This window comes from Cetorhinus maximus, chromosome 6 (assembly GCF_964194155.1).
Source record: "Cetorhinus maximus chromosome 6, sCetMax3.hap1.1, whole genome shotgun sequence".
NCBI lineage: Eukaryota > Metazoa > Chordata > Chondrichthyes > Lamniformes > Cetorhinidae > Cetorhinus > Cetorhinus maximus.
In genome coordinates, this window is record NC_135884.1 from 119,478,729 (window position 1) to 119,503,973 (window position 25,245).

A 25,245-nucleotide genomic window follows, 5' to 3' on the forward strand; every position below is an offset into this window, starting at 1 on the left:
ACAGTATCAAATGCATTATCAGAAGATGTACATCAGTTAGTTGATGACTTTAATGTGAATGTGACCTGGGCATCATAATTGAATGTCTTAGTAACTTAATGGACTTGTGATTTAGATCTAGAGCCATCAAGATTCACAAGATGATCAATATTGAGTCAGCCAGTTGATAGACAGACAAAAATACTGTCTCTTCCTATCATTTTATTTTGCAGACCTTAAAACCATTAAAATATACTGATGAGGTCACACAAATAATCGGATTGACAGGTCTCAAGAGTGTAGCCCAGTGGAAACAAATAACAATTAACATGATTTACAAAATAGTTTCCAGTTACAGGAATTGCTTCATTGTTGCATTTTTGGCCCAGAATTTGCTTGCAAAATATCAGCAAGTTTAATGCACTCATTGTTATTAGTGTATAAATAACCCAGCACTTTATGGCAAGCACGATTCACACCCTGAGTTGTGATGAATCGCCACATATTGCTGAACGATTTGCGCTGCTCTGTCGCTAGCCTTGCAAAAACAGGGGCCTGTTAACAATAACATAGCAACATTCCAGTGATGATATTTATGTTCGTGCAATACCATTCAAATTTTCCAGCCTAGGAGAAAGAACTATTGAAGCTGTGAAGTCTCAATCCTGCAGGAAATAAATTGTTCTTCAAGGTCTTTAGCATTTAAATATTTTTCTTGCGTTTCCTTTCTATCTCTTTTTCTCTCACTCTTAATCCAGCCTTTCTTTCCCTCTCTTTATTTCTCTTTCTGTACCTAGTTTGACTCTAATTTGTCCTATTTCCTTTTTCTTCACTCCTGTTTCTCTCTCTTTCCATAAATCTCGTTGGTTAAGGAGATAGACTGTTGCGCTATCATTCATCAATGCCCCGTTGACCTTGCATTTCCAGCAATTTACAACACAAAGAAATTTCAAGCTGACAGATGCAGAAAGAACCTAACTTGTGGGGCATGCCATGAGAAGCCCTGTTCCAACAAATCCTGACAACCAACTGAGAAGTGAGCAATACACTTTCACAATGAAATCGCTGGTTGAGCGACCAACTTTGATGGTGGCTGATTTACAGAATAAGTTCATTTTTATGTGAGGTGCAGGGCATTGGGCTTAAGGCAGGAGCCCAAATAAAGATATCAGAGAGCAACTGCGAACATCACCCTTGGCCATTTCTTGCATCCAGTCTGTCCCAACATATGATACTGTGGTGCTGAACAAGAGATTTCAGTCCAAAAACCTATCCACTAGTTTCCCATATGATGTATATATTAAAAATCATTTGGGATAATTTAATGTACGATTGCAAAAGAGAATTTTTTTCCTGTTCTGTTAATGCAAACCAACTGGACTCATTTAAATTCAACTTTAACACGTACCCAAGGTTTTAAGGAATTACTATCAGGCACTCAAAATGTCTTCACCAGTTGTCTCTGACTGTGTTGTAAGCCATCAACTTTGAGCTTGTTTTCATATCTGGATCATATCAGTGACAATGTGAACCTTTCCAAGAAGAAAACGTGGATAGTAGTCAACAGGGAATGAGTTAAAAGAAACTCGCTTAAATTTATGGTGGAATTGTGTTACAATATAAATTGGTATAAGAAGGAGTAGCTAGCAGATCATAGCTGTTAAAATGATGGTAAATCCTTCAGTGACCAGAGGGCAGCCATAAGATAAAAAGGCACCTTTCTCTTGCTACATATGAAGGGCACTGAGTCAGTGACAGTGGTGAAATTAGATGTAGCTAGTAGCTATCATAATTTTTATGGCACCAGCTTGTTCCTTACTAGAAATGTGAGCTAAGTGAGTTACATATGATGAATTCTGCAGGAAAGTGTCCAATTCACTGGTGAAGCAGTGTTATTACACTGTCTTCTTTTACAAATGCCTGTTGACAGCAAGCAGAAATTTACTGAGGTGGAAATATATAAGTATGTTTTTTTTTAAAAAATTAGTTGCCAACTCCCCTGATCCTCCAACTGCAGTGTTTAGAATAACATTGTTTTTGTGGTGAATAGTCACAACATGATGAACTATTCAGAGGTTTGCTAAATTGATATGCTATTTATGCTTATCTAAAACTATTGCTAAGACATTCACCTCCACTCTATCCCTTATATCATTGCTACTATGAAAATGAGCTTTCCTTGGAACAAATATTTTGATTGGCATCTATGAATCAATGCACAAGGTTTCTTGACTGATGCCATTTTTAAAAATATGCAACATAAGGTCATTTTTGTATATAACATTTGCAATAGGATATCATTAATTATGATGGAAAACTTATCCAGATGCCTGTTGCCTGGGGCACTGAAGGCGTCTTACCATTCCTGTTGATTATTGGCAGTGTTATGTTCAGATTTAAGTAATCTTGTATTTGCACAGTTAGTTTTGATGGTGTTTTCAGGACAATTGAACCTAGTAAAAGTTGATTTCAGAGCTGATTAAAAGGACCAGAGAATCCACTCATTTTAATAATGAGATTTTAATTCTACTTTGCTCTTATTCCATAAGAAGCTCCTGCATGTAAAAGAAACACTTGGTGAAAATAAGAGGCCCTGGCATAAGACTAGTAACCACGTCTAATTGAGAAGGATTCCATTTAAACTCTAGAAGTTGTAAATGAACTGGATGGCAAGTGTTTCACAGACGGCTGCGTTAAAATGCAGCCATGGTATTCAGTGAGTTCTTGCAACAAAATATCCTGTGATTATACTTGGAGACGGTGGTGGAAATACCATATTGATTGCTCATTGTATACAAACCTAACAGAGGTATTTGGAAGACAGTACTGTCCCTAATTTTGTATTTGTTGCTATTTGTTTAGCACTCAGCTTTTAATGCGATAACATTGTCTGTTGGTACTTCTTCTGACACTAAAAAATTGTGTGCATCTCAAGCCGCTTACCTGGATACCTTATTAGTTGGTGTGACGTAATGAAAACTGAAAATGCTGGAAATAATCAGCAGGTCAGGCTGCATTTGTGGAAAGAGAAACAAAGTTGGTAGCTGGATTTTATGCTCCCCACCACCCCTGACCTGTCTGAAATTTTATGGGGGTGAGGGAGAGGAGGTGTCAGGTGGCCCGCCCACCCTTTGGCCTATTGAGGCCCTTAAGTGGGCACTTAATGGTCATTTAAGGGTCTCAGCCCAGGGGGAGGCCCACACCATGCAGGAAGCCTGGCATGTTGTAGGACAAGGGGAGGGTCTCCCCCAACTTTTTAGCCAGGGTCAGCACCCTGTACAATCCAGCCCAATTTTTCAGTGACTGTTCATCAGAGCTCAATGGCATCGACCTGAAACGTTAACTCTGTTTCTCCCTCCCCAAATGCTGCCAGACCTCCCCAAATGCTGCCAGACCTGCTGAGCATTTCCATTATTTTTTGCGTTTAATTTCAGATTTCCAGCATTCGCTGTATTTTGCTTTAATATTAGTTAGTAACAACCTTGTACTCTCAGTTTTTTATTTGCATGTAATCCTGCTTAATTATTCAAATGGCATACAAAGACACGTGGTGACTGTGGTTGGAATGTGTTGTTTAATCACATACAAGTCCTACCTTTTTGATAGAATCATCTGAGATTGAATTATCTGAACTCATCCCCTGCAAAGTTAAAACATAATATGCATTACAAAAAGTATGTAATTTGCATTACAAACATGGAACATCACAGTCTATTAATACAACCAATGGTTATTGTTCGTAATTAGTTCACCATAAAATCTATAATTCCCTGCAGCAAATTTTAATTATTCATATAAACCTATGGACCCACTAGGTCAGTCAGCTCTAGGTATTACTGTATAAAGTCCTTGGTTGAATTCTTATCTGAGTGCAAGGACATGTTTGTAACTGCTTCACAGGAAGACCCATTCTCCTTCCAGTTGGTGTGGGTACACAGTCTGAAATCACGCCATCTAATTTGCCTGCTAATAAAACTTTACCACTCAGGCCTTTCAGTGATCATTTTAACATTATCGGAGTTTTGCCCAGTTAGATTGCCCCTCACACTCCACCCTTCTTTCTTCCTTTCTTAGCAAGCCAAAGATGTAGGTTACATTGACCTGGATATGAATTTTTTAAAAATAAAAAAAAAAATGGGCTTAATTTGCCAAAGCAGTTCTCTGACAGCTGTGTCTGAACTTTACATTATTAAATCATAAATTATCTTTAAGAAGAATGGTATCTGATGGAGTATCCTAATCCCTACAATTTATTGTGACCATAAAGGTTGCATGTTTGCTCATTTGCCTCTGTTACATTCCTTAAAATAAGATTGAACTGTCGAATGTGACTGCACTGATGCAGCACTTCAGTGTCCTGTGTAACGGCACTCCATGAGTTTTCTCCAGAATTTTTGGTACACTCAGCCCTGGTTCTAGGCACAAGCCACAGGTCAATTTTGAGAGGAACCTCCTCAGATGGAGGATGAAAGAAAAAATAGTTGAATGTTCCAACACATCTTTTCTTCCTGTCAGCTTAACAGTGGCCTAAAATCAGGTTCTATATCCTACTCAGTCGTCAGGTAGCCAAATGAGCTCCTAACAAGAGGTATAAACAAAATAAATCAAAATCTACAAATAGCTCCTCGGTGAATGGGATGTTTTAATGTGAGGGTACTCCTTTAATTCGTTGCTCCCCTATAACATACTCCATTCTCCACGCCTGTTCTGCTTAAAGTACATAATAAATATACAGGTAACATATCAGATAACTAATGAGTAAATGCTTTTCTTCATGCATTTGCCTAGGCCCCCCATATTTTTTCCCCGTAAAACCTTTCCTATTTGTCAGCTGATGAAAAATGCCAGGTCCATATTGAAGCTGTAAGGAAAGAATCAAATTTGAGAGATAAACCCCAAAACAGAAAAAAAACTCACAACTAGAACAACAAAAACGGTAAAATAAAATAGAACTGGCATCATGTATTCCCACAGTTCTGTTATCGTTAGAAAATAGCCAGCTATAAAATGGTCTGCATGTGTACCAGTTAGAAACATATTCCTATTGCCATTAAAATTGTTACTCTGTTTAGTGGCGCCTAGCCCTACATTTCATAATATGGTAATGCCCTGGTACCTGTCACATGATTCTTTGTTTTGCACTTGTTTATATCATGGCGCCATTATCAAACTGATGGACTCACTTTTATCTGAACAATTGCTAAGCACCAGTTTACAGCTTGAAGGAGGAAAGCACTGAAGGGAAGCGAAATTAAAGGGGCAGTGCTCCGTCTCTACACAGGAGAGAATTTTGGGCTGAATTTTACGTTGATTGGGTGGGCGCGCACCCGACCTGATCGGGTGTGAAATCGCTCGAGATGACGTTGGGCAAGCGTCCCGATGTCATCGCGAACTCGCATGATATTTCGCAACAATTAAGAGGGCAATTAAGCCCATTAATGGCACAGTTGTCTGCTATTTTTCATCACCCATCCAACCTTATGGTTGGCAGACGAGCAAATTGGCCAGGCGGCCTTTACATATCTCATGAAACCTCATTCAAGGGCGGGATGAGGTTCCCGTAAAGAAATAAAATAAAAATCTGTGGGCAGCATTTTTATCATCTATATTTTCAGGTGCCTGATTGTGATGTTTGGACATTTTTTTCTGCTGTTTAAAACTTTATTGGAACATTTTCGGGCCTGCAGCTCCCTGAGGCAGCTCTCTGCCTTCAGGGAGCTTTCTTTCAGCACTCGCCCATGTTCGCGTAATCGCCCACACTCCTCCCACCCCCACTCCTGTAGCGCTGAGCTTTTCAGCACACAGTTCATGCTGGTGGCTGTTAATTGGCCAGCCAGCGTGAAATTGCTCTTGGGGCTGATCGTGGTCGGCAGTCCGTTTCCCGTCCGATCCCGGGCCTGTCGATCGCTCCTGCCGCCGAGCTAAAAATTCAGGCCTTGGTTTATTTAAAAAGTCAATTTTGTTGTGGCTGTGGAATTCTATTCCAGTTCCCCCTTCTTGGTGGGAGAGCATGAAGGCTGCCTCAGGACCACCTGGTGTGAAATGAACTACAAGCTGGGAATTCCACATTCCCAGGGTGAAATATTGTGCCCTCCCCCGTGGCGAGTTTGTTGGCGGAGGGCATTTAATCAGAGAGTCCGATGGAGGGTGGGGCCCAAGCACCTTCTCGCCTCCACGCTGGTTAAATCCATGGTGGGAAGGCCCATGATGGCTTACATGCCCCTCCACCAATTTAGGCCTTTAAGTGGGCAAGTAATTAGTAATAACCCAATGGCGGGCAAAGAGCTCGCCATGTGGGGAGACTGACGAGCAAACCTTGGCATGTCTGCTTGCGGGCTCCCAGAGGAGGGGTCCCACATTCAAAGACACTCGGTGCCTGATCGAGGGACCCAGGATTGGGAACGGGTGGCCCTCTGAAAGCCACCTCCGTGTCCTTGCTGCCAAAACCCCTCCCCACACTGCCCCCACACCCCGCTTCTTACAACCCCCAACCTCCCTCCCTCCTGCTAGGTCCATCCTCGATCTGCGGCCTCACGTGGCGTGGTACCAGCAACAGCCACTGCCTCTTAGGTGGCACAGCTGAGTACAGAAGAGCCGGTGGCTTCTGATTGGTCAACAGTTCTTGGCAGGCGGGACTTCTGCCCCTGGGTCCTTGACCCCAGGGTACGCCCTGCTGCTGGCCTGTTAATTGCCTGATTGGCACAACATGGGGCCGGCCTTCTCAAGAAGAGGTGACATGGGGGTCTCATGGGTTCTCAGGCCAGCGGCTGAAACCCCCATCCGCCCTACAAGATTCACAATAATGGTTCCAGGAATGAGGAACTTCAGTTATGTAGGTTGACAGGATATTTGTCAGAGGAATTATGAGGAGCCTGGACAGGGTAGATAGGGAAGAACTGTTTCCATTGGTGGAATGATTGAGATCAAGAGGGCACAGATTTAAGGTCATTTTTAAAAATCATTCATGGGATGTGGGTGTCACTGGCTGGGCCAGCATTTATTGCCCATCCCTAGTTGCCCTTGAGAAAGTGGTGGTGAGCTACCATCTTGAACTGTTGCAGCCCATCTGGTGTAGGTACATCCAGAGTGCTGTTAGGGAGGGAGTTCCAAGATTTTGACCCAGCGACAGTGAAGAAACAGTGATATATTTCCAAGTCAGGATGGTGAGTGACTTGGAGGGGAACTTCCAGGTGGTGGTGTTCCCATCTATCTGCTGCCCTTGTCCTTCTAGGTGGTAGTGGTTGTGGGTTTGGAAGGTGCTGCCTAAGGAGCTTTGGTGAATTCCTGCAGTGCATCTTGTAGATGGTACACACTGCTGCTACTGTGTGTCGTTGATAGAGGGAGTGAATGTTTGTGGATGTAGTGCCAATCAAGCAGGCTGCCTTGTCCTGGATGGTGTCAAGTTTCTTGAGTGTTGTGGCAGCTGCACTCATCTAGGCAAGTGGGGAGTATTCCATCACACTCCTGACTTGTGCCTTGTAGATGGTGGACAGCCTTGGGGAGTGAGGAGGTGAGATATTCATCGCAGGATTTCTAGCCTTTGACCTGCTCTTGTAGCCATAGTATTCATATGGCTAGTCCAGTTCAGTTTCTGGTCAATGGTAACCCCCCAGGATGTTGATAGTGGGGGATTCAGTGATGGTAATGCCATTGAACATCAAGGGGCGATGGTTGGATTCTCTCTTGTTGGAGATGGTCATTGCCTGGCACTTGTGTGGTGCGAATTTTACTTACCACTTGTCAGCCCAAGCCTGGATATTGTCCAGGTCTTGCTGCATTTGGACATGGACTGCCTCAGTATCTGAGGAATCGTGAATTGTGCTGAACATTGTGCAATCATCAGCAAACATCCTGCTTCTGATGTTATGATGGAAGGAAGGTCATTGATGAAGCAGCTGAAGGTGGTTGGCAAAAGAAGTAATGGAGATACGAGGAAATACTTTTTCATGCAGCGAGTGCTTAGGATCTGGAATGCTCTGCCTGAGAGTGTGGTGGAGACAGGTTCAATTGAGACATTCAAGAGGAAATTAGATCATTATCTGAAAATTAAGAATATGTAGGGCTACGAGGAGAAGGTGGGGGAGCGGCAAAAGGTGAATTTCTCCTTCAGAGAGCCAGCAAAGACACAACAGATGGAATAGCTTCCTTCTGTGCTGTAACCATTCTGTGATTCTGTGATTCCATCCCCAGCCTGCAATATAGGGAAAATTTTCCCCCCATTGGAGGGGAAATTCAGGAGCGGGCGTGTGTGGGTGCTCCTCTGATCGGGCGCGCTGCCATTTTATGTGGGTGGGCCAGCGTGATGTCTGCCAGGAAGCGCTATGTGCTCCCTGTGTGGGCGGCAGTTGGGGGGGGGGGGAATTCCCTAAGTCAGCAGTGCGTTCTTTCATGCATGTGCATGAAAGAGCGCACTCATCTCCCTGAGGCTAAGTGCTGCCTCAGGGAAATCGGCACCAAATTTAAAAATGCTACACATAGAGAAATGAAATTTCCCTGAAATGTCCCCTCATGTGACACCATCACTTTTAAGTAAACTTTTATTAAATTTTTGAAAACCTACATGAAACCTTAGCCCACCCGTGGATGAGGTTTCATGCTTTTTCTGAAGCCCGCCAGGGCTCCCAGCCTGCCCACCAACCTTAAGGTTGGACAGGCAGGTCCACTCATTTCTTTTTAAATGGCCTCAATTGGCCATTGACAGGTCAGCGGGCGCACAGCTGATTCGGCTGAGCCCCCGCTGACCTGAAAATTGAAATAACGCGGGATGACGTGGGGAGTTCCGCCTGACATCATCCTGGGTCATTTTACGCGTCGGCAAGCACCCACCCCACCCCACCCCCACCCCCCCCCCCCCCCCCCAACCCCCACCTCCCCCCCCCCCCCCGCGTGCTGACCTCAATATCCTGTCCATAGTATCCTGGGATTGGGCCAGTGCAAAGTGACTTTAGGATAGTATGAAGGCATGTCTCCACCGGTTATGGAACAGTCCCTTGTGGGGAGGGCCTCTTCTACTCAATGGCAATGATCATTTTTCTAAAATTCGAAGAAATTTACCATAACATTGCAATGTTCTTCTTTAAAAAGGAAGAGTACTTTGAACAAAAAGTACTCCCTCTAAACTGTTCTTCCCTTTTAACAGCAACAACACATATTGAAGCAAAGGATCTTCCTCCTCCTTCAGGTTCCATGCCCTAAGGGGGCATTGGTGCCCATGAACTTTCTTTGGATTGGTCCATGATTATGCTTGGCAAAGTCTGCAGTGGTTTGCCGTTGCCTTCTGCAGTACTGCTGACCAGGAAACTCTGAAACAAAGGATACGCACCTTATAAAATCTATTAATTGCAACTCACTTTCAGCAATCTGTTATTCTGTGAATGATTTACAGAAACTTTGATCTGTGGAGTAAAGAATGCTAATTTTTGGTGTATAAGTGGGTGTAAAACATGCGTCACAAGAAACTGAATATAAGGTTAAGAGTAAATTTAACAATAAAATTTTAATGGTTGTGCACCTTGTTCTCTGGGTGCATGTGTGATTGGCTCCCATCCAGGTGTCATTTTATTCCTTGGCAATTTTCTACTCTCCTCTTCCGTGGGGTCTAGTTCCATAGCTGTAAGTTGCCCTGTCAAGCCTCAGTTTAAATGGCCCCTGTTCACCCTTGAGGTTTGAAGGTGGTATTACAGACAAGTTACTTCCTGCCCTCATCTGTCTTGACATTTGCAGTTACAGCAGAAGTCACTGGACTGTGATCATAAACCTCTGATGGTTCTATAAGCCCAGTGGCACCAAAGCCAAATATTGTCCTCAAGTGAAAACAGAAGACACTGGAAATACTGAGTAAGTTGGGCAGCATCTGTGGAGGGAACTTGGTTTCACTCTCCACAGACGCTGCCAGATCTGTTGAGTATTTCCAGCATATCCTGTTTTTATTTCAGATTTCCAGCATCCGCAGTAATTTGCTTTTGTCTTAGTGTCAAATATTGTACCCTGGTTATGATCAATCATGGCTTTCAAAAGGGAATTGGATAAGCGCCCGAAGGGAAGAAAATTGTAGGGTTATGAGGAAAGGGTGAGAGAGTGGCATTAACTAAATGGGTCTTGCAGAGAGTTGACCATGGGCTCAACGGGCCAAATGCCCTCTTGCTGAGCTGTCACCAATCTTTGATTCTATTCTATGATAGGTAACAGTACAGTGATGGATCCTGAGACTATCCTGTTCTACAGGACTCAGAAACTCATTGGAAAAAACCTTATTGAGCCAGTGTTTGCTGGAGAGATGGATTGGGATGGGGCGCTGCCAATTTATGATACTGAATTAAATAACAGTGAACTGGACTGAATGACAGAGGACAATATAGGTGTTGAGGTCATTGAGGAAGAATGAGATAGAATGATGTAAAACTTGTTACTTTTGCAGGAATCTTCTTGTGCTTATCCCAGCTACTATTACCCCAATAGCAAATCTTTTCTATGCAAAAGATTGAGCAACAAGGTGGATGATATCCTGTTAAGCTCTGATCATGGAATTATTAGAAGTTGGAAAATAATTGCAGAGTCCTTTATAATCAGATATAATCAGATATTTGAAAGCCAGTGATACTCACCTTATCATTTACAAAACTCTTCATTCTTAAGCATTTTCCCACTGTCTGGTTCTGAGAATTTTTGCTTTGATTTATTTTAACTTTCTTTACTTACCTTTGTGCTTCTTTTCTGATTGTAAGCCGTCTTTGATTCTACTGTGTTTTTTGTTATGCGTGCCCTTTGTTCAAACCTTGTCTTCTGTTACTTGTATTGTTCCCTCGCTATGGACTGACAGCCTTCATGTCTTAGCACCTGCTTTGCTTTTTGTCCCCTTAATCCTAATTAATTGGATAGACCATTTTAAGTAGATTAATAAAAACCTCGCTAAACTGCAGAGTCCTTTATATGTCATGAAGCTGCAGAATGGGGCATATTTGACGAACTTTAAATGTTTAAGCTGAAAATTATATACATTCGGTACCAGGCATGTGATGAACCTTATTCCAACTGTGTAAACAGTATTAACCCTACAGATGGTGACCCCTGGGTGAACTTGTCTCTTTACTCAATTATTCAGCAGTAGTTTTCATAGCGCTGTATTCTTTCACTCCCACAAGGTGGCCCTATAGACCATTTATAAAGGAAGTCAGCTCTTACACAGTGAAACACGACGACTGCGATCTTAAGTCAGAGCAAAAATTATCTGCAAATGTGTTGCAAATGTTTTATTATGTATTTTTGTATATTAGTGCACTGTATAGTGCATTCAACATCCATGGATGAATCTGAGGGCATGCTCCATCGCATTACATTTGTACCCTGACATAAAATAATGTCTTTTTAACTCCATTAGTGTCAACTCCTATCAGAAAGCATTGTGCTTGATACTAATAGTGTTAAAAAAAGACTCACAGAAAATCCCTTACAAAATTATGGGTAAATGTGGATCTCAATATCTAGAGAAAGACATTGGTATTAAGAAATTATTGACCTGTGCTTTACTTTCAGATTCATGTTGTGCAGATTGTAACAGAATCTATTGTGGGTGAATTCCTAGCGGTTTTATATATTGCTTTGCATCTAATGACAAATGCCCAAAATGAATTAGAAGACAATGCACTTGCATTATGCTTTAATAAAAAAACCAAGCACACACAATATATTAAAAAGTGTTGTCTGCATACCCAGACCTCACACTTTGTTGCAGATGGAAAACTATCTGAAAATGCTGCACGTTTCTCATTTGGAGCCCAAAACTGACAAGCTCATTTCAATTTGCAAAATTCCCAGAACAAACAACAATTAACTCCGGATGACCTGAGATTCTGTTTACTTGAGAATGACATTGTGGCCTTAAAGGGACACAGAGTTTGATCTTGCCTGTAGAATACATTATACATTACAGAGCATGTCATTTCCGATCTTATAGGACAGTGGTCTTGGGTTTCACAGTGGGGGAGGGTGGGGAGTCCGGTAAGGGTGCAAGAGTCCAGTAGCGGCAGCAAATCCAGACAATTGTGTACATGGATATCCTGCCAATCTTAACGACAGGGCCTCAATTAAAAAGAAGTTCCCAGAGTCTCATTCGAAACCCAGCAGCCAGCAGGCTTCAAAGGTGATCAGGGATCACGTGGAGGGTTCCAGTGTGATTGGTGGGAGGCCGGGGCTAGGGAGGCATTATCATCCTTTGCCAAGTACTGGAGCGAAGCCCTCTGACTGCTCCTGCCCCACAAGCAGTACTAAAGTAAGCACTTTTTTTGAAAAGTTACCATAAAGTGGTCTTTATTAGCCAGTCAGACCCTAATTCTGTGGCTGCAGACAGTACACGAATCCTACTGACATGAAGTTAATATTTCATCACAGTGCCAAAGATATCATCAGGCCATGATCTCTGAATGTTAAGTACAATCCCACCTACCTTTAGTGGGAGTCTCATCCATGCTTTTGCTACCTCTAGTCTTGACTATTCAAATGTTTTCCTGTTTGACCTCCCATTTTCCACCCGACATAAACTTGAGCTCATCTGAAACTCTGCTGCCCTTTTCTTAACTAGCACAAAATCCTATTTACCCATCGTGTGCACGCTGACCCACATTGATTTCCAGTTTGGCAATGCCTCAATTTTAAAATGCTCAGTAATCCCTCCATGGTCTAGCCCCTCTCTATATTTATAACCTCCAGCACTTTAACTCAATGAGATCTCTGTGCTACTCCAATCCTGGCCTCTTGTGCATGCTGATTTTCATTGCTCCTCCATTGGCAGCCATACCTTCAGCTGCCAAGGCTCTAAGTTCTGGAATTCCATCCATAAACCTCTCCACCTCTCTACCTTGCTTTCCTCCTTTGAGATGCTCCTTAAGAACCTACCCCTTGACCAAGCTTTTTGTTGCCTGTTCTAACATCTCCTTATGCGGCACAGTGTCAGGTTTTGTTTGATAAGACACCCTTGTAGCATCTTGGGACATTTTACTATGAAGGTGCTATATAAATGCAAGTTATTGTTGTTGACAGTGTGATTTGCTGCCATAAAAATTATGACAGTCAGGAATAAGACAAGCTACAGCCAGGAGCTAAAATGTTCAAAACTTAACTCTTCCCATGCACCATTCTGGAGCCTGTTAACTCATTTACCATGTGCAGCAGCTCAGAAATTCCATTCTTAGATGCCAAAAAATGTTATTGATACGTTTTTGCTGCTTACAATTGTTCACATTTTCACAAGCATTTGTGTCTTATTGGGGGCAAGAGCTTCAGAGCGCCATTCTCTCTTCAAGGGGAATGATGGTAGGTCAAGTGCTGTCATCTCATATTTTCAAGTAAACGGTCTTTCATGTGGGTGGGAGGAGTAAGCGAGAAAGAGGAATGAGCAAGAAAGTCAGCTTTATTCATGCACTCCTAAAAGTGCTGAGCAGATCCTTTACTTTTCTGCATTAAAATGTAGTCAGCAGATTAAATTCTGTGAGAGGAGGCTGCCTATGGTTTCCTGTGCAATATTGAATGGCAAGTGTAATCTGAAGGAGCAGAGCATAGCAGCCTTTATACCTGCAGATGGTGCTGTAAGAAAAAAACACAGTCCCATCTGCAATCGAGCTGTGTGCTAGGGCAGGAATACATAGCACTGCACCCACTTTACTTCGCACCGATCATGAATACTGACATTAAAACTACAGACCCAATATAGCTCTGATAAAATTGTGAAAAAGTGTTCCTTACAAGAAGCCTGGCACAATTGCATATTCTTCCAGCCTGTGAGTGAGATGACGGCTGAGCCTCTGTTTTTTGCCCTACTGAGATAATTGAGGATCATAATGGTGGGAAAGGACTGCAGTCATCACTCGCTGTCTGTCAGGTATCAGTACTCATCTCCGTGTCATCTGTCACCATTGAAGCACTGTGTCATCTTTACTCAGCCTTCAGAGCCGCTGTTTCTCATCCTGTTCATTATCTTGTGCACAGACCAGCCCCCCTTTTGTAAATGCATCTTTTTGTGACTCTCAATCTTCTGATTATGAATCGATGATCATGTGGTGTAAGAGAGATAGATGGCTTTTAGCTCCATCTTGTCTTCTCTAATTGTAAAATATTAGTTACATTAGACTCTGCTTTTTGATTAATGGAACTTATTTGGAGTGGCCTCTCCCAGCCTTCCCCCCCCCACCCCACCCCCAAAGTCCTCCACTGACTTTCGAGAATGGAGTGATTTCAATTAAAGCAGACAAATAAGCCCTTCAGCTTCGAGATAGCTAAGCTATATGTATTGAATCCACAGGGCCCACAAGGCTGCTGTTGATTTCTTATAGCAGAATCTTCAGTGACTGGATGGACGTGCATGATTTAGTGGTTGCAGGTATAAATAAAATATGGAATATAATGAAGATCCAGTTTAAAAAATGATTACAGTTTTTTCTTCTTCAGAACGGCATATAATATTGAGTGAAAACACAGTGTGCTAAGTTCTCACAATCAATCAGTTCAATTACAAAAGGTCTATTCACTGCCATGTGTCAAGGTTTATATGTTGCACAGAAGAAGATAAAGTTAAACAGCTACAAACAATCAAGCAAAAATTCTTTTCATCAGTTTGAAAAGGCTTAAATTAGATCTGCCACTTAATGTTTAATTTGCACGATAACACTTTTTAAAGGAGATTGGTAATAGGCTGTGTGTGGCTCAAACGAGGCAGTTTCACATTTTGCGCATTGTTGTTTTATTGAAAGGGCAGTTTGATATTCAGGGAGAGGAATTATTTTTCATTTCAATTTCAAGAATTCACACAATGACTTGTGTTGTGCCTTTAAATACACGCCATTGCTTTTAAGGAAACGAAGCATTGCGCGTTAACGCTTTCATCTTCGGAGGTGCCTCCGACACAGGAGGGTGGTGTCCTGAAATTAATTTTTTATGAAAATGTCATGCAAAAAAATGCATTGTTCACTGACCAAGATGTCTGCTGACAGTATTAGCTGCATTGTTAATATATCTTTCAAAGGCTGAGCACAAGGAAAGGTTGCCAGTTCCGTTCCTTCCCCACCCCCCGCCCTCATAGCACCCCCCCCCCCCCCCCCCCCCCCGCCACCCATTGTTGTGAAGGAAGAAACGTTTGTGTAGGTGTGTCAAATGCCCCAGTGCTTAACTGGTTAAATCAGTTTGATGTATAGCTGAGTATATAAAATAGACTAAACCCTGCTGCTTTATTTTTGCTCGATGGTTTTTTCCATGTATCCTGAAGATAGAATTACTGTTTGTAAGCAGCTGAAAGTCATTAGTGGGTCTGCAGTCTGTCAGGTGCTGGTGAAAATCTGCTGAAGCTGAATGGGTTCCTTTGCAGAGTGCTGGGAATTTGTCATGTGCTGATGAGCAGTTATAATAATATATGAGCAAATCACAAGCATTCTGCAAATTAATCAAATTTTTTTTTTTTACTCATCTCTGGGAGAGAGCGGCTTTGCAGCCCGCCATAGGTAGAACAGTCTTTACTCACAGATGGTAGTGCTGGCATCAGATGGAATTTATATAACAGTAATTCTGACTTCCTGCCAAAAGTAGCCTGAGAGACACAGGGGAAATTGTGTGAGGGCAGTCATGTGGTTTCACAAAGGTTGTTGCGGTAAGTTTTAGGGAAAAGCTTAAGATTTCTTTCTGTCTACTCTTGTTGTTTTAGCCTGAAGGAACAAAATCTTACTCAGTTGTGCCACAGGCCAAATCCACTGTGTAGTTTTTTTTTTGTGAATGTGTACCGAAACACTGTTTCACAGCTGTTTGAACTCTTGGCACAAAGAACCATATGACTTCATGTCCTCACTCTTCCCTTACAAGGATTGGAGGAGGGAAGGTTCAAAAGGTTGTTGCTCTACACGCCGCAGGGTGGAGGGGGCTTGCTGCTCAGGAAGTGATACTTTGCTCATTCACTTTCACTGTTCTGTTTGTCTCCACCTAGTGCATTTTGGGTAAAAAGAGGGAAACTTGAACTCTGGCAGAACATGGCACATTGAAAAAAAAAACTGGAGTACTGCAGGGACAGCAAACACATTCAAAAATAAGCCAAACAATTCACTTACCCACTGCCATTTTTTAAACTGTGCAGGACACACGCACACAGACAAAAAAAAATGAAGGCGTTGTAAAAACAAAGCACTGTGATGGCTGCTTTATGGGGTCATATTACAAAAGGCCGCTCAGTTCTCAATGACATTTATGATTGAGAATTTCCTTAGATCGCAGAATTTCAAAGCAATTCTGAGCTCGGAGGATCCTATTCTGCAGAGTATAAAATAGAGATGACACGAGCATTCCTTTTGTTGTTTTGTTCCAGTTTTCCACATTGATGTGAGGAGAATTTTTTTTCTTGGAATCATACACAAAAGATTAGCCGGGGGAGAAAAACTGTTTTGCCAATACATGACCTGTAAGTCAAAAAGATTTGCCAAATGTTTTCTTGTGAATTTTGAGAAGATGGAGAATCAGCTACGTTACATTAGAGACTATCAGTAGACTGCAGTGTTTTGTATAATGTTAGGAGCTGCCCATTTGTTTTGGTTCACATGACTGCAGTGGAGTAAGTGGATTAGACTGAAACTTTACCATGCTTCATTGCAGCTGGTTGCAGACATCTGTCATTTCTCAGCCACGGCTTCAGTATCAGGCCACAAAAAAAAAACAGCAAAGTCTGACACCTTTCATTTTGCACAGCCTCTTATAGAATAATGCAACGGAAAGACAACTTTGTATTTCAAAGTGGGCCTTTCACTCAGATCTACATCACTGTGACTTAAAGGAAAGCATCTTCAAAATCCTAACTTGTATTTCTTTTTTCTTTATTTAGTTAAAAAGGAGTTTTTTGAATTTTTATGCAATTAAAAAGTGTGATCGACATAAAATAGGCTGCAGACTGAGACTGCCAACAATGATGAATCTATAGATGGAATGGTGTTGCTTGTTCCCATCACGAGTCTGAAGTGTTCAGATAGAAATATAGGCATTCTCCAAATATTGGGCAGTCTATCTTATATTATTAATATGGGCATTGTTCAATAAATATGATTCTGTATTCTTTGAAGTATATGTGCAAAATTACCTGTGCAATATTTTCTCAATAAAAAGGAAAGGGGCTGTGCTACTGTCAATGCCTCCATCTAAATGTGAAGTGCTGCAAAGAATATCCTTTACTTGACAGTGATCAGAGAGTATCAAAAATGAATGCTGTGCAAATGTAACTCTTTGTTGCCATCACACCCTTTGGCCTCACATTCATCATTTTAACTACAAATCCATTGATTTTACTGAATGTTGTTTATGTAGAAGACAAAAGGTTAAATTCAGGCTGTGCAGACCACAAAAATAGGATATTGCCAACGCATATAACTCTCACTTTGAATGTTATATTACAGAACAACGGTTTAGTTCTCAATATATGTAAGACATCTATGTATTTCGATAGCCTATCAGGTATTAACGCAGATCTGACTAATTGTTGGCACTATAGTCTTAGAGAAATAGGCTGAATGATAAATGTTAGTTAAAAGCAATACTTGTGTAATATTTACAAGTGCAGTATAGAAATGTGAAAGCAGACAGACTGCACCTGTATCAAGCCAGAGTTTATTTTACAAAGGTAAAAGCATTTTACTTCTTCCCCTGTACAACCTCACAATGATATATTTTCCCCTTATGACCACAATTCCTAAATTTGTATACTAAAATATCAGGATGAGAAAAATTAAAAAGAGGTACATTGCCAGAGTTTTATGTGGGAGTGAAAGGCCTTTTTCAGTTTCCCCTAAGCCTAGCAACAGTGCAGTTTGCTCCCATATATTTATTTTCTTCTGGATGCAAAATTAAAAATGGTTGGTTTAAAAGATGCTCACTTTTATTTGAAAACATTTGTATTATAAACCTTCATAGGATTTGATTGCTTCCCCACACTATGCTGTACTTGAAAGGTTTCTTTCCAAAGAAGGAATACAGAACTATAACTAGACTCTTGTCTTTCCCTGCATTACAGGTCACAGGCCTTTCCAGTGCAGATACTGCCCATACAGTGCCTCTCAGAAGGGGAACCTGAAGACTCATGTTATGTGCGTGCATCGCATGCCTTTTGACAACAGCCAGTACCCAGATCGCAGGTTCAAGCGCTCACGAGTTGAAACGGAAGCTCCTGGGATTTCAGAGGAAGCAAGTGTTGTGAAACCTGGGAGCTCATGTGAACTGCCAGTGGAAACCAGTCAGGACCAAGAGTAACGCAGTGGAACAATATAAATACTTGCAATATACATTTTTACAGAGCTTTTTTGATATGCATTCAGAATGAGCAAATGTTTATGGCATTCCAGGGAAAGAACTTATGGACTATATAAAAATAACATCCCAGTATTGTGATCAACAGTATAGAACATAAAAACAGGAGTTTCCAGTCCTCCCAAATGGCTGCCAAACTGTTACCTAGCAACAAGTACTTCAAAACATCACAGGTGGGAGGATAAAGTGGGTCTAAAAGGTGGGAGGAGGTCATCAGTTACTTAAAAGCAGGACATTTAAAAGTTTAAAGTGGTCTTTGTCCAAAAATAATGCTCTTAACAGAAAAATGATACCATCTGAATGATTTAGCATTGCCTTGAAGATCTGGGGCTGTGTTTTCAGTGTTGAAAACACCTTTATAACATGACACCAGCTGCTGTCATTCGCTTAGCATAGTAATGAGATGTGTTGGTAGACTGCCATGGTGCCAGTCTGACTGGAGCTGTCATTGCAGAAAAAATCAATTCAAGCGGTGTCGCAACTGCACTATAGAAGAAATCTTAGACGGCCCATGAACTAGGGTCAGTAGTGACCTACAGTAAAGTGGGTTGGGATGTAACATTTTCACATTTTTTTCAAATCATAGCCAAATGCATCAATGGAAGAGAATGAGACACAATGCAAACGTGTTAGCCATTTACTTTTTTTGTTATCAGTTTGCAGTGTGGAGGGAAGAAAGCATTTTTTTCTTTACTTAAAGGAGTTTTCTTCTGTGGAGAAGTAGGTTATCAATAATCAAAGTATAGACAAGTGGGGGGTTTCGAGGGGTGGGGGTGAGTGTTACTGAGCACCGAAAGCTGTTAAGCCTGACAGTAGAGGGCACTAGTGGGAAGTGGGATGTTTGTAGCAAAGGATCATCATGATTTTTACTTGAACAGAATCCCCAGGAGCAACAATTTGCTAATTTTTGTAAATGTGAAGGACAGAAAACATGAGTTTCTCCTGAAACGTTATTAAATAGTAGAGATGATGAAGAAGCCCAATGATCCATAATTTCCTGCATATGTATTAAAAAAATACTGTTAAAGTGTTCAGTCTTTTTCCTTTGTTTTTTTTTTGTAAAACAGAAACAATGGAACTTGTGGTGTATTTTTATGAATTTTAGCTTTTGTACAATTCGGAATCTCCAGAGTTTAATTTCATCATTATATAGGAAGCGTTGAGGAAGTAGAAGCTTGTGATGAATGATGTGATTATAACATTCTAGAAAAATGATATATGAAGGTTTTTAGCAACACAAAATCAGCCCGAAATTAAAATCAAGTAAGCTTATAGCCTTTGGAATCTTACTTCCTTCATCAAAAGCAAAACTGGTGCTTCTTCTTCCAATGGTAGATGAGTATTAGTGTCTTCTGAAACAAAAGTCAGACTTGAAAAGTCACTATCTTTCCATGTAGGCTGGGAGCAGAAAGTAAATCCTAGGGCCTTAAAGCTTCTGTTCTGCCTAAAGCAGTTTACAGTAATCAGAAACTGCAATCTATGATTTGTGTAAATAAGAAAAAAAAGCTTAGTACTAACCTGAGATAAGGATAAAATCTCAGGCTAAGAGAGAAGTAAGGTTTGCATATGCTGGCTACTAGGAAGTCAACCAACTGAAGCCACAGTTTAATTGAGGTCGCTAACTTGGACCTATCTGGCGTATAGCAAGCTGGTTTTATTGTTTTCTAGTATAGTTCTCACTGCCTTACTTAAACCCAGATGATAAACTTAATGCAACTGTTTCTAAAGATCCCAGTAAGGGATCGAGATGTTATTAAACATTTCTGAACGACTGTAGTAAGCTTTAGGATATTAACTGCACTACTGTGTTTGGTGACTGTGTCAGTCGCTTGCTTTCGTGTGTGTGCGTGTGCGTGTGTATGTGTGAGTGTGTGCCGCCTACAGTATCTTAGCAAACACATTCCATTCTTGCACTTTTGAAATCTTTCAGTATTCTTCTGTGTCTTTCAGCATTTCAGATGACAGGCAATAATTCTGTTTGTGACACTGGAAACATTTCCCTTTCTGTGACGTGTGCGTTGATTCCATTTAGTCAGGTGCTACTGTCCCTCTTTTTTTTTCCCTCTGACGTAGACCTTTCCAGAACATTTGTAACTTCTAATACAAATAAGTGACAGCAGCAGTGATACATTGTCAGATTCTGAATAACATCATGCTTCACAAATCTAAACATGTCAACATTTCTCTGTACTTCTGTAGTGTGTGAAACTGGTCATGATATTGTCTACATTCCTAAATGAAGGAGTTCCTATCTTGGAGGAGATCTGAGATCAATAGAGTAGAGGATTTTGTTGCCTTGCTTGTAACAAGTAGATGACTTTGTATTTAAAGTTTATTCTTGGTCATTATTTATTATACATCAGTTGACAGAACTTTATTCTGGTATAGAAGTATAAAAGTTGTTTTTCAGCGATGACTGTTTTCTTTCCGCTGTTAGAAGCAAGATGTCTTTGAAGCAGTACAGTTTTATCCAGTGTTTTACGCAATAAAACCTCTACCTCTGAAAGAGCAGATTTCGCCTTCTTATTTCATAATGGTGCTTCTAAACACTTCACATCTTGTATACTTGCCTTAGTAATTCTGCAGGATTCACTCTGCTTAGGGTCTTGACTTAGGAAGCATTTACAGAATATCTAAAGCCTTGTATCTTTGAAAGCCAAAGTTGTATGTTTTTCCAATTCAGAAGCAGTCAAAATTCTGCAAGCTACACATTTTTTTTCAATTTCTGATGCAAGTTTCCCAGTTCACGACATTCATCGAACAATGGCTCCTAATTTCCTGGTTTGCATTTGCACAGATATTGTGCTGAAATTTATGCCAGTTTCTGCCGCAATTGCGCCAATGGGAATAGTTTGACCAAATTGCCTGCGGAGCCTCATCTGCTTACACTGGAGCATGAAAACAAGTGCAAACGTTGTGCCACTGATAGGGGTAACAGCAAAAGGACTGTTGTCCAGCTGTCTACCTTCATGGCTCCTCACTCTCATTCGCTCTTTCCTCTCTCTTTCCTTTTCTGTTATTCTTCAGAAAAGGGGTATGGCCATTTGGAAGGTCATTCAAATTGCTTGGTCCTTCTGAACTGGTCAAGCAGGATGAGAGTCCAAAATATCTTGCCTGCACTAAGGCTGGCAGCACTTTGGATCCATAAAGTAAAAGTTTCGACAAGGAGAATTACTGAGCTCCAGAAACCTTAATTCTGTTGACATCAGCCAACTTCAGACTGTGCTGTGTCAATGTCTTGGGTGTAAATCCAGGAAACTCACACGTAAATAATATGAAATTCAGTCTGTAAGGGTATTAATTAACAATCAGTAGTGGGTTAATGTAAAATTTCACTTTCAAGATTCCTCATATTGAGAGTTCCCAAACTCAGTCAGAGATCAAAGAAAGGCAACATGGAGAGGTTCTTCACTGCAAGGAAAGATTAAGTCAGAGGATGAGACTGGATTTTTCTTGGTCTGTCGCTGCAACTGACATTAAGCCAGCATTGATAATGCCCAGGTTACAGGTCTCCTGCCCTTCTTCCTGGATACCATCAGGGCTTTTGTAGAAGGAGCATAAAAGAGGGAGGGAAAATATGCAACTTTTTCCTTGCATTTCCCACCATGAATTGCCCTCCTTCAATGCTTGCTATCCCTTTCATTCAAGAAAAGCTGAATGATTCCAGCTCCATGGAAGTCATCCATACCACGGTTACGTTTTCCCACATCCTGTCCAAATGATTAGCTGCCAAACCTACTATGGAGGGTGGACAAGCACCATGGCACCACCATTAACTGAAATTGTCAGCCTTGGTTGAAGACATTCAGTGAAGCTCACTGATTACCATATTGTACCACGTGTACTGTACCTTGTGTACACTATGGTGTGAATATAATACTGTGCATTAATATGTTATACCCAAAGAGGAAATGCGATAGAAAGGGATGGCATGCTTCAGGATGAAGAAATGCCACAGAACTAAAGATTCACAAATCTTTGCCTCTTGTTCTTGACCGTATTACCTATATATTGTTATAGTCTTGCATCATTTATGTTGGAAGTAACATTGCAGTTGTTTATTTGGAATTTCTTCTTTTTATTTTGTGTTTGCTGATTAAATCTGAGCAGATTTCAAATCTTTCCCTTATTGGGAATTGTGCTCAACACATCTGTTTACAGTATAAAACACAAATATTATTTTGCATTGTGAATAAAATAAGCTAATGGAAATTCAACGTTCTAATCAATAGCACTTGTTTTATGAAATGGATATCTCTTTCAATTGTTAGAGCAAAATACAGGGCAACATTAATAATGCAAACTGCTTGTTATATATTTTATATCTCAGATCTAAGAGGAGATGACACACACCAGGTTGACAAGTTAAATGTGTGCAGGATCTTTATTTACAAGAGTTTTATACAATGCTTTAAAATGTCTACTCCATATTTCAGCTCAGGCTTCCAGCTCTTTCTACAGTTTGTTTACTTTTCCCTGAGTCCACAGCCAGGCTTAACTGATCAAGCACAGTGACCATAGAACAGTCACCAGACTCACATAACCAAACACAGAACAATTAAACACCACACTGCTTGCAGCAAAAATAATTAGGGCCATGTTTAATAAACATGGAAGACAAACAAATCAGAACATTCAGAATCTAACATTCGGGTATCATTTATTTTCCTCAGTTCACAGGTGCCCATCACTTTTGGCTATTCAGACCAATGCATCAAAATCACTGCTAAATTGCATCATCAGAAATTAAGATCCCCTCAGACAACAGCTACAGTCAATGATGTTGCTCTGTGCTGTCAGTGCTTTTGTTTCTCTAACAAATCAGCTGGAAATGTATCGAACATTTGTACAAGTTTTGAATTCATAAACCTTCGACAGGAAACTAGTTGTTCCCATTAGTAAAATAGACCAGGAAATTTACCATTTGAATTCATAGGGACATTTGGAAACAGCTCTTTTCATATTCTAACCTTACATATGCTATGCCATAGAGTCAATTTGTTCTTGGTGATGGACCAGCCTAGCTAAGGCTTGGTGCATGTGATTTATATTCTCAGTTCAACATGTACTCCCTCTATTACAGCAAAAATACTGCTAAAGGAAGTAGCTTAAGGTTCTGTAACGTAAAGCATTCGAACACTGGATAAGCATTGTATCACTCAAGGAGAATGCACCTTAAAACTCACGACCACCTCAAAGAGGTCACCAAAGAGAAGTGGAGATGACCACTGATCCTTCAGGAACTGTAGAGTTACTGAAGAGTCAGAAAATAGATTTAAAATATGAGCGAGTCACAAAAGCCCAATATCACTGCAATCACAAGGCTAGGAACTCAACAGTATTCAGGAAACTCTGGTGATATTGCTAGGGTGGAACAAAGCTAACATAGGCAATGCAGATTCATTACCAGTTAGCTTTGGTGGTGAGAGTCAGGATTTACTCTGTAAACCTACTCTGTAAACCTGTTAGTTATCAGGTCACAGGGCTAGAGATATTCCTATTAATGGTGTAAGGTCTCCTTACTTTTTGCTTGTGCTGATTCAAGCTGCTTTTTGCTTTAGTCTTAGGGACAGTAATTATAATAGAGTTTAACCATAATGGATATTCCCAGCCATTGTGACTGTAAGCTTTCTCATTCTCCTCTTCATTCACAACAAGGTGGTGGCAGCAAAGAGTTTTGATTTGATCATAATACCATTTAGGGTTCAAAGCATTACATGTATCCACAGGTTTGATTCTCGGGCAACTGGTGAGCACAAGAAGCACAGACTAATTGTGTCAGCCTCCAGGATTGATGACTGTGACAGGAAGGGGATTTTTTATGAAAATGATTCCCAGAATGTATTTGGTTTTTCTGTAAAGAATTAAGTATTTCAGTCGGTTATTGCGAGGTTGGGCACCTATTGTGTATTGAGCTATCTAAACCCAAGGGATGTTCTAGAGGGGACATATGTCAAGTCAGAAAATCAAAGATCAAAGTTGTCTTCCTACCTACTACATATATCAAATACCTAATGTTATCAAACAAAGGTGGGAGCAGCTGGACAAAAAAGCCTGGTGTCCCTCAGGCTTTGCAAAGATTTATAAACTCCCATAGGAGTCACATGATAAATAAATTGGTAGAGCTAGCCGTCACAATTCTTTCTCACAAGGTTACAATCCCTCCTGACATACTCATAATATGATAGAAAGGTAGAGGCTTCATACACACAGTCTGTGATGCTGCATTTATGTTTCTCGGAATGACTACAATATTGGCATTGCAATGGACTTATGAACTCCTAATTTCAGGAATCTAAAGTCCTAAACGTTTCATTCTTGTGAAGCTTTGAAATATCCTCATGAAGCTCATTCTGTAGTGCTCTTCCTTAGTAGTGCGGCTTTTATAATCTCTGGATAATGACTTAAGTATCGTGGCATCAGTGCATGTGTAAAAGGCTCTATTAGTTTACAGTAGGATTACTGTTCTAAGTCTCATCTTCCCCCTTTTTCTTTTCAGAGGATCTTTTCAAGCTCAAGGGCTATGACCATTTTGAAGATTCAGCAGATTGTCTTGGGGTCAGGGTGTAGGGGGGGTACAGGGATGGAGGCAAGGTGTACAGGAATTATGAATGAAGCAGGCAGCTGTTCTCTCAACTTAGTCTTCTAAAAGATTAGCCTCACAAGAGGTGTTAGCTGTTTGGGCCTCCATGTCTGTGGCAGCAACAAGGTGGGTGCTGCCATCAATGCTCCCACATCCTGCGCCAGAAGTATCTGCATAATTCCAACAATGAGATTTTCCATACTGGTCTTCTTCCTCTCAGACATTGTAACTGTGTCAAACTCTAGAAATAATTAGCAGCTGTTGGAGAGAGAGTGTTAAATCATGCATTAAGGCATGGTTAGACACTAAATAACAGCCATAATTAGTTCTGTATGACAACCTAGTGTAACAGTTTTCTACAACTA

General features: G+C 40.9%; 1 protein-coding gene across 6 annotated transcripts in view; it reads left to right on the plus strand.

Annotated features, from left to right (window-relative positions):
• Positions 1 to 20,808, plus strand: part of znf536 (zinc finger protein 536) — a 559,031-nt gene extending 538,223 nt beyond the window's left edge. For all 6 annotated transcript variants that reach the window (XM_078544382.1, XM_078544384.1, XM_078544381.1 and 3 more), the window contains one exon: positions 18,005 to 20,808. In XM_078544382.1, the coding sequence (XP_078400508.1) occupies positions 18,005 to 18,240 (236 nt within the window). In that variant the 3' untranslated portion in view covers positions 18,241 to 20,808. The remainder of the gene's footprint in view (positions 1 to 18,004) is intronic.
• The last annotated feature ends 4,437 nt before the right edge of the window (positions 20,809 to 25,245 follow it).